The 9,019-nt window shown below is 54.3% G+C and overlaps 2 protein-coding genes across 6 annotated transcripts in view; one reads left to right on the top strand and one right to left on the bottom strand.

Moving 5' to 3' along the window:
• The window catches only part of Gbx1 (gastrulation brain homeobox 1), a 23,681-nt gene extending 21,640 nt beyond the window's left edge, over positions 1 to 2,041 (top strand). The window contains exon 2 of the mRNA XM_028774782.1: positions 1,342 to 2,041. Within this exon, the coding sequence (XP_028630615.1) occupies positions 1,342 to 1,883 (542 nt within the window). The 3' untranslated portion in view covers positions 1,884 to 2,041. The remainder of the gene's footprint in view (positions 1 to 1,341) is intronic.
• Positions 2,042 to 4,359: 2,318 nt separating this feature from the next.
• Positions 4,360 to 9,019, bottom strand: part of Agap3 (ArfGAP with GTPase domain, ankyrin repeat and PH domain 3) — a 52,854-nt gene continuing 48,194 nt past the window's right edge. For 2 of the 5 annotated variants that reach the window (XM_028774623.1, XM_028774626.1), the window contains 6 exons: positions 8,596 to 8,733; positions 6,647 to 6,801; positions 6,450 to 6,540; positions 6,081 to 6,303; positions 5,135 to 5,390; positions 4,360 to 5,018 (listed from right to left, as the gene is read on the bottom strand). In XM_028774623.1, coding sequence (XP_028630456.1) covers positions 4,812 to 5,018; positions 5,135 to 5,390; positions 6,081 to 6,303; positions 6,450 to 6,540; positions 6,647 to 6,801; positions 8,596 to 8,733 — 1,070 coding nt within the window. In that variant the 3' untranslated portion in view covers positions 4,360 to 4,811. Of the gene's footprint in view, positions 5,019 to 5,134; positions 5,391 to 6,080; positions 6,304 to 6,449; positions 6,541 to 6,646; positions 6,802 to 8,595; positions 8,778 to 9,019 lie in introns of all 5 variants that reach the window. The other 3 variants (XM_028774627.1, XM_028774624.1, XM_028774629.1) reach the window with 2 other exon arrangements.

Raw genomic sequence — 9,019 nt, 5'->3', positions numbered from 1 at the left:
AAAAAAAAAAAAGTTGGTATTCTCTTCTCACAGTGTGGATCTCCAGGTTTGAACACAAGTCGTCAGGCTTGGCAACACCCACAATACCATCTCTCTGGCCATCTACTCATCTATCTATCTATCTATCTATCTATCATCTATCTATCCATCCATCTATCTATCTGAGTCAAGGTCTCTCGCTTATTATTTTCAGCCAGACTGGTTAATTGGTGGATCCCCAGGATCTGCCTGTTTCTGTCTTACATACATCTAGGGTTAGAGCGGGTGCCACCACACCTGACCAACTGTGGCTCTTTATGTGGGTGCTGCAGATCTATACTGAGTCCCTCATGCTTGTATAGCAAGCATTTGCCTGCTGAGCTATCTCCCCAACCCTGAAAGCATTTTGAAATGCCATGTGTGCAGTCACGACATCAGTGGATGTGATAAAGCCAGTGATTGATTTACCTTTAGAACTGACTGTAGATTAAAATGCTTACACTCTAGGACAACGGTCACCTACTAGGAGTCAAATGTCTTCCCACAGTCCCTTCTCTAGTTTCTTCTGGTCACCTCTGCCTCTGCCTCTGCCTCCTGCCATTCCCTCCGGCCTTCCCTGTGGACACCAAGCTCTTCCTATGGATTCTCAAGAAGCTTCCATTGGTGCTGTGCAAGCAGCCTTGGTCAGGATAGTGTGCTAAAATCAAGGATGAGCCAGAGGACCAGGGGGGCGAGTGGCAGGAGGAGGTGTGGCCACAGATACGGAGGTGGCAGTGCTGGGGACTTTTCCACCATGGCAGTTTAATTAAGAACAGGAATCAGGTAGACGAGACTTGGGACCTAGATCTAGTATGGGTGTCTGAGAGATGGTACCTCTTGCTCTCGGGCTGTAAAGGACTTCTGGGAGTATGCACAGGCTATGTGCAGCTCCTCCCAGCCACCTCCCACATCCCTTCATCCTGAGACTGCAGGGCTGGGTTTGGAGGCCTGGTGTAAGTGCAACATTGGACCTTGGATGGGTACCATATTTGGTACCCGGGGGGGGGGCAGTAGGGAGCATGCAATGGGGTGGTAGGAACGTTGAGGGATTGCTGTCATACACATTGCCTCCCTACTTTTCCTAGTCTGTTGCTTAAAAGCCTTTTTTTTCCCATTCTTTTGTCTCTTCTAAACCTTTTCCCACTGCCCACTGGATGTCTATCCTCTCCGTCTGACCCAACTCTTCCTCTCTGAATGTGTTGTTTCCTATTGTCAATTGACCATTCTGACCATGCTTCCACATACCTTTTCCAAACCTCTTTCTCCTTGCCCTTCCTTCTCCGTCTACCGGTTCTCTACCCTATCCTCTCTCTAATCCCACAGCAGAGGGGAAGGTGTACAGCTCAGATGAGGAGAAGCTGGAGCCCCCAGCAGGAGACACAGCAGGCAGCGAGCAGGAGGAAGAGGGCTCAGGTGGTGACAGCGAGGACAGCTTCCTGGACAGTTCTGCAGGGGGCCCAGGGGCTCTTCTGGGACCTAAACCGAAGCTAAAGGGTACTGGCGCTGAGGAGGGGACACCAGTGGCCACAGGGGTCACCACGCCCGGGGGGAAAAGCCGACGGCGGCGCACAGCCTTCACCAGCGAGCAGCTTTTGGAGCTGGAGAAGGAGTTCCACTGTAAGAAATACCTGAGTCTGACAGAGCGCTCCCAGATCGCCCACGCCCTCAAGCTGAGTGAGGTGCAGGTGAAGATCTGGTTTCAGAACCGCCGGGCCAAGTGGAAGCGCATCAAGGCCGGCAATGTGAGCAGCCGATCTGGGGAGCCCGTGAGAAACCCCAAGATTGTAGTACCCATACCTGTGCACGTCAACAGGTTTGCTGTGCGCAGCCAGCACCAACAGATGGAGCAGGGAGCCCGGCCATGACCAAGCTCCTGGGGACCGGAAGTCAAAGGACCTGAACCTGTGCCTGCCCAAGACTCACTGGGTGCTGCAGCCTAAGTGGACCCCGCTCTGGGAGAGGCCAGCGTGTTCTCAGGACTGCAGATGAGTATTTGGCCTGAGACTGTTCTAGAGACCTCAGGACTAGGGGTCTCAGGGATGCAGCGTTCATTCTGATCCGGGAGAGCTTCTGGAGCAGAAGTGGACTGCTGAGGTGGGGATCTGAAGTGCCCAGGGCTCAGAGGGTTCTGTGGCTAAGGCCTGAGAGGGCAACTTCTGACAGAGGGGGGAGGTCCTGGTGATACCAGCCTGGGGCCATAGTTCTTTATTTATTTTGTGTAAAGTTTGTATATATGGAACTATTTTGTCTTTGTCTGTCTGTACCCCGAAAGGGGACTGGGAAATTGTTTCCTTGAACCTCACCCACTTTGTCCCGTTCAACTGCTTTGCCGCTCTCTAGCATAAGGATATGCAAGAACATGAAACGGAGCTGTCATGGCCAGTACAGGGGTCACCAGCAGTTCCCTCGTCACTCCTAAGTATCCCTCCACAGTGTACTCCCACATCTTCTTTTCCTGCTGGGCTACTGTGTCCCCACTTCCTGTGAACAGGCAAATCTGTGTGCTCCTGGTGTCTTCTCTTTGGGAGAGGTGACACACTTAACAGAGAGACACCCTTCAGTAGTTTAGCTTGGAGAACATGCAAGCCATCTACTTAGAAGACGCTGTCCTGTCAGTGATTAAGGCAGGACAGGAGGCTCACTCCACCACCCGAGCTAGACAAAGAGGTGCTTCCTTTACAGGGCACAGAGACTCTTCTCTGCCTTCCTCTATTTTATACGCCAGGGCCTGGGGCAGAGGCCCATTGCCTGTCTGTTCTTGCAACTTTAGCTGTGTTGTCTTCTGTTCATTACATTGTGAAGTTGGGCTCCCACCAGCCTCTTCCATTACAAAAAAAAAAAAAAAAAATAGGTTGGAAGAAGCCACTGTCAGATAGGACAAGGGTGAGTCCAGGATGGTTCTGGAAGGGTGGAGGCAGAGATTATGGACAGATAAGGTAAATCTCACAAGCAGAGCTCTAAGTGTCTGCAGAGACCTTAGGAAAAGAAGACTGCTATAGAACCCACTTGCGGCTGCTGTTGTGGTAACTAGCTTTTTGGGGAAGAAACAGGATTGTATGGATTAGGGAGAAAGGGATAAAGATGAAGGAGCTATGGATATAGCAGTTACCAGAAAGGGAGGGGAAGCAAGAAAACCCACTCACATTCCTGACCTGCCTTACAGGCCACCCTTGTCACTGGTGAGCTAAGTGGCAAGCAAACTCGTCAATGTCACATCCATTTAGCTGTTGAATGCTTCAAACGAGAACAAGATGGTCTGTCCTTGGTAGTTCGTTTCTCCCAAGCAACTCTCTAGTGAGGATACAGATCAGGAGGAGGCTGTGTCTCTCTGGTCAGGCTTGGGAATTTAACCTTGAAATACAGTGTATGTTCGGCTCATTCCCAGCCAGGGTTACCTCAGTCAACTCTCTGATCTACACAGGAGAAGCCAAGGTGGAGGCTAAGCTGTTACCTCTTCATCAGAGCTGTCCAGGTTCTGAGAAGAGGGAGGCAAGCCACAAGGCAGAAAAACCGGGGGGAGCGGCCAGTGTCCAGGCTTTTGACTTTCATTCAGCCTCAACAGTGCCAAGCAGAGGGAGCCAGCCCAAGCGACCTGTTTTTAGGGAGTCTGGGGCTAGTCTGTCCTGTACCTACACGGACTGTCCATGAAAAGGAGAATGTGGATAAAAAATAAAATAAAATCTGGTTTCCTCTCAAAGCGTTGATTATTAACTGACATGTAGGTGAGTGTCCAGGCACAGCTCCGGCCTACCACATAGACACCTGTTTAAGGTGTGTCAGAAAACACGGGCCACTCAGCAAGGTGGTTCCGGGAACAGGAAACAGATCCAATACTAACTTAATATTATCATCTTTCATAGACTGAGAGAGGCGTTTCCCTGGGTTTTCTTTCAAGAATAAAGAGGTTCGGCATGAAGAGTGGGCGCCTGGGCTCTTCTCCCAGCTTAGCTCAGCAGGTTAAGCTTAGAAGAATGCTGGATGCTGGAGGCAGAGGCAGCTCTGGGGACCAGTGCCCTGCACCTTCCAGCTACAGTACCAGCCTCCATCACCCCAGGGAGGCCTCCAAGTGCCACTGGCCAGAGCAAGGGGTGGCTACCACATGGGGCATTGCTGACAGCGTGCATGGGAATTTTCAGAAGTGGGCAGGGGCAGGGGAAGACTGCACACAGCAGGAAGCAGAGCCTGTCTCCTGTCAGGCATGCTTGCCCTGTCATGCATCATCCCTGCCGAGGAAGACCAGAGGTGACTGACAGCAGGGCCAGCAAACCCTAAAACAGACTACAGAAGCAGAGCCTGGAGAAGGGGCTCTGAGCAGCCCAGAGGCACTGAGGCACAAAAGGAGAAATGAGGCCACACATACAGCCTGCTTTATTGGCTCATCATACACACACACCACGTATATACACGAACATAAATATTCCAATGTACAAATTTTACATGGGACTCACAGATTGGCCCCTTGTCTTTCATGTGGCACCCCCGTCCTGTGTCATTCCTTCCCCACCCGCTGCAGGGAAGGCTTGTGGGAGCTGTCATGAGGAGGCAGGGTTCTGGAGGAGGGAGAGGTCCTGCTCCCCTCTCCTCACAGGTACCTCCAAAGGGGTCTGTCCTTTAATGGCACCATAGGGCTGAGGGCTGAACAATGCATCCTGCTCCATCCCGCTGCAGCTCAATCCCAAACCTCGTCACCACCCCTGTACCCTCGTCACTCCCTTCTCTGCATACCCCTGCTTCTCCTTCTGTTCCCTGCAGGCCATGGAGTCCTTCTGGTCCCTCTGCCCTCTTCCTGAGCTTCATAGGATACTAGGGCTGCGGTGTAGTTCTGAGGAGGGGTTGGTGCCATTGGCAGGCTCTCTGTTGGGAGTGGGTGCTAACCCACAGCCCTCCCCAGGGCAACCATGCTGGATCAAGATGTCTGCACACTCCTGGCTGCCGGCACGGCGGGCATAGGCCAGTGGGGTCAGGCCTCGGGCATCACGGCTCCTCACGTCCACTCCGTACTGCGGGAGAAAGCACATCCACAGTTGGCATGATATGGGAGGAAAGGCTGCAGCTATCAGGGAAGAGGAGAGGCAGCTTCTGAAGGCCGGGAAGGGGGAGAACAGGGCAGACTCACCCAGATAAGCAGCTGTGTAAACACCACATTGGCCATGGCGCTGGATAGGTGCAGGGCTGTCCTCCCATCACCGTCCCCGTATGTCTCATTCACCTCCTCCTTGGACCCATGGGCCAGCAGCATCACCAGCAGCCGCAGGTCATCCTCCACCACAGCCCGGAGTAACTGCTGTCCCAGTGGCACATCTGAGCTTGGCAGCGGGGCCAGGAAGAGCTTCTGTTCATACTTGGCCCGGATCCAGCGCTCCTTCTCCTCCCTGTAAGTACAGGTCCATCAAGGCATGAGGCAAAGAAGGAAACGGTCCAAACTCGTGTGTGTGTGTGTGTGTGTGTGTGTGTGTGTGTGTATGTGTCAAAAGGCAGGATGGAGGCAGGAAACAGGAAGGGCCCCCGAAATGATGAGAACCAAGGCAGAGAGGAGCCCCAGGGACTCCAGGGCCCTCAAAGGGACAGTGGATCACAGAAACTGGGCGGTATTGAGTAAAAGGAGAGGGACATTGAAGGGACACCTCTGGGACCAGCAGGGACATGAGGGTATAGGGAGCAGGATTCCAAGCAGGTCTGAGTGGCAGCTTATCAAGCCGTCTGAACTCTTTGCATTGGTGGCACTGGAACAAAGCAGGTGACGGCCTTCGAGGGGCCACGGCCACCCTATCTACCACCCATTCTCCCCATCTCAGCACGCGGGCTTGGATGCAGGAGCGGGACAGTGATATGGGTTCCACGCATGCGTCTCCTGCTGGCCCCTGACCTGCGATAACAGCTCAGAAAAGGCCCTGCTGTTGTGAGATGTCTGAGTGACAGGCACCAGCAGAGGAGGGATTCCCCAGGGTCCGACTGCCAAGCACAGCAACAGCCTTTTAACCCTTCTAATGCTGCTACTGCCACAGGTTCTATCCACTCCCACAGTGGGGGGGCTGTCTCCTTCCTGGGCAGCACTGGCTTACCTGCAGGCTTCGGGGCCTGGCTTTGAGTAGCCATCCAGAGCCCCCTCCCAGACACTGTTAGCTAAGGCATTGCCCATTGCAGTCATGACAGCTAGCAGTTCAGGTGGCCAGTCATCAAGGTCCAAGGAGCGGACTCGGGACAGGTGAGCTCCCAGGTGTCGGTGGATCCCTGAACACTCGATACACATCAGGGCACCCAGATTCAGGCTGGCCCAGTCTGGATCTAGGTGAGCAGAGGGAGAAGGATACAGCAGGTGGCACCCAGAGAGGGAGTCATTTTAAAAGGCTACCTCCTCTGATACTGTCCACCTCCCGTTGCCACTTGAACCCTAGACACCCAGCTCCCAGCTCCACTGGCCTTGTACTCACTGGGAGCTTCGCAGTCAATACAGAAGCTGTTTCCACGGACCGTGCGGACAGCCTGCACAGCCAGGGCTGTGTTCTGGTTCCCCAGCCGAGTCTGCCATGAGGCCAGAGAGATAACGGTAGTTGATCAGTCTCAAGCCTCCTCCACTGGCTCTCCCCCTAGCCAGACTCTCCAAGCAGGCCCTACCACCCATGCCAACCTTGTCCTTGGCGCTGCGACATCCTTGTAGGCTGGCGAGGATTTGGGCCTGCACGCTCTGCACCCACAGCTCCCGCTCTTCTGCTGTTGAGGCCTCGAAGTGCCAGGTCTGACCAGTGAGGGACACCACTACAAACTCAAAGGACTCCTCTGCCTCTGTGAAGGGAAGTTACACTGTTAGGGCTCTTTGCCAGGAGCACACCTAGGGGTACACCACTGCCACAGCTCCATCCAGGAGCACACCCAGGAGCACACCACTGTCCTAGCACCATCCAGAAACACACTCAGGGGCAAACCACTGTCACACCTCCATCCAGGAACACACCCAGGGGCACACCACTGCCATAGCTCCATCCAGAAACACACTCAGGGGCACACCACTGTCACAGCTCTATCCAGGAACACGCCCAGGGGCACATCACTGTCACAGCTCCATCCAGGAACACACCCAGGGGCACACCACTGTCACAGCTCCATCCAGGAACACACCCAGGGGCACACCACTGTCATAGCTCCATCCAGGAACACACCCAGGGGCACACCACTACCATACCTCCATCCAGGAGCACACCCGGGGCACACCACTGCCATAGCTCCATACAGACCCTGCTTTGACTACCCTCATCCTCCTCAAAAATGTGCAAGACCAATGAGTCCCTGCCCTCCACTTCTAACCACCTGTGGAGCCAGGAAATGGTGGGTACATGCTTGGCTTCCTCAACTGTACCAGGAATGGACACCATGAGGAGGCATCTTGGAGAAACATGAGCGAAATGTCTGGAGAAGGATGCGGCGGGTGCTAAAAGGCGCATGCTGGGCAAGGAGGCGGGTGCGAGCACCATCCATACGTGTCAGCTGCAGCCTCCTCATTTTGCAGCTCATTAAACCCAATATTCTGGACGGCATCAGCACAGGGCTCCTGGGAGCTGGGCCCCTCCCCCACTGCCCTGGCATAGACAGGCAGGAAGGGCAAGTGGGTGGGGGAGAGACGTTTTCTACAGGAACTGGAGGGTGGGAACCAACAGGAACCCAAGGACATCTGTAGTGACAAGCACAGGGGTCTGCACTGTGACCCCAGGAACTATGCTTGCCCACTGGACCCTGAGAGACACTCAGACACATCTATTCCCAGAGGCCACTGCCCCTGAACAGTGACAATGGGCAGTGTGACTTGTCGTGGGGGCTAGAGTTTATATGTGTTTATATGGCTCTAGAGTGAGCCATGCATTCCGCCAGGGACATCCCTGATCCTAAGTTCTTGCTGGTTTTCCATCCCTGCAGCCTTTCATCTCAGTGATACCACACCCCTGGAAATCTTCTCCTGCTGGGCTCCTCTTCTGAGGACCCTTAAGAAAAATGCCTCTGCCCATGTGTAAACTGGTAGCTCCTCTCTCCGTCTCCCCTTGAGTGAGCGCCTCTACCCCTTGGGTTCCTAGGTCCCTAGGGCACAGTGGGCTCTGAACCACATGACTATGCATCACTGTCAGAGGTTCACCTGACCCACGTCCATCCCCACAGCAGTAAGAACAGAGATGAGAACTTGCAAGATATGTGGGAACCAAGAAACCCCCTGGGGGAGGGGGAGACACTGGAAGAGCAGTATTTTGGTAACAGACACTAAGAGAAAGGCCAGAACACCTTGAGCTGGAACACCTTTGCTCCCAGAAGGTTACAGAGAGCACCGGCCAACCTTACCCTATCACGGACCCCTGCTCAGCAAGTCTTAGAAGAGCTAAGGTAGTGTCTTGCTGCCTGCCTTTCTTCAGGAATGACAGAAAGAAGCTCAACTCAACAGGGACTGAGTAAGAAGAGTCCAGGACCTCAGAGGGCTGTGAGTTGCTTATGTCAGAAATCATTCATACACCGTGTTTCCTCTGTCTACCATGGAAACAACTGTGCTTTTTAGGGTGCTACACCAGGTCCCACTGCCCACCTCTGGGTCCCCCTAACCTTCGGCAGCACTGCTGGGGCCGTCTGGTCGGGGGGTCCCGGTGCTCTTTTTCCGGCGGTGCTTCTTCCGGTTGGAGTGGGGAGATGGGGGAGGCTCCAGCTTGGGGCTGGAACTGAGTGACTCAGCTGGGCCACTGGCTGGTGAGGGGAGAGGTGGACAAGTGTGGGAGGAGGGAGGAGAGCTGGGCACAGAGTATGAGGAAGGCCAGGGGCTGCCCAGGCCTCCCAGCCCCAAAGCTTCCTGCCCTGGAGGAGTGGGAAACTTGGCAGAGCAGGCTAAGGGCAGAGGGAGGCGAGAGCCCCTGCAACCTGAAGGGAGGAAGGCCCGGGGACTCACAGGGAGCTGAAGCCCCAGCAGCTCCGCACCAAATTTATCCTCAATCACACTCCCCGCTCCTCACAATTAATAGCAGAATTAGAAACA

This window comes from Grammomys surdaster, unplaced genomic scaffold (assembly GCF_004785775.1).
Source record: "Grammomys surdaster isolate TR1022 unplaced genomic scaffold, NIH_TR_1.0 242, whole genome shotgun sequence".
Taxonomy (NCBI): Eukaryota; Metazoa; Chordata; class Mammalia; order Rodentia; family Muridae; genus Grammomys; species Grammomys surdaster.
The sequence above is the reverse complement of the archived record's forward strand: the minus strand, read 5'-3'. Positions and strand labels throughout refer to the sequence as shown.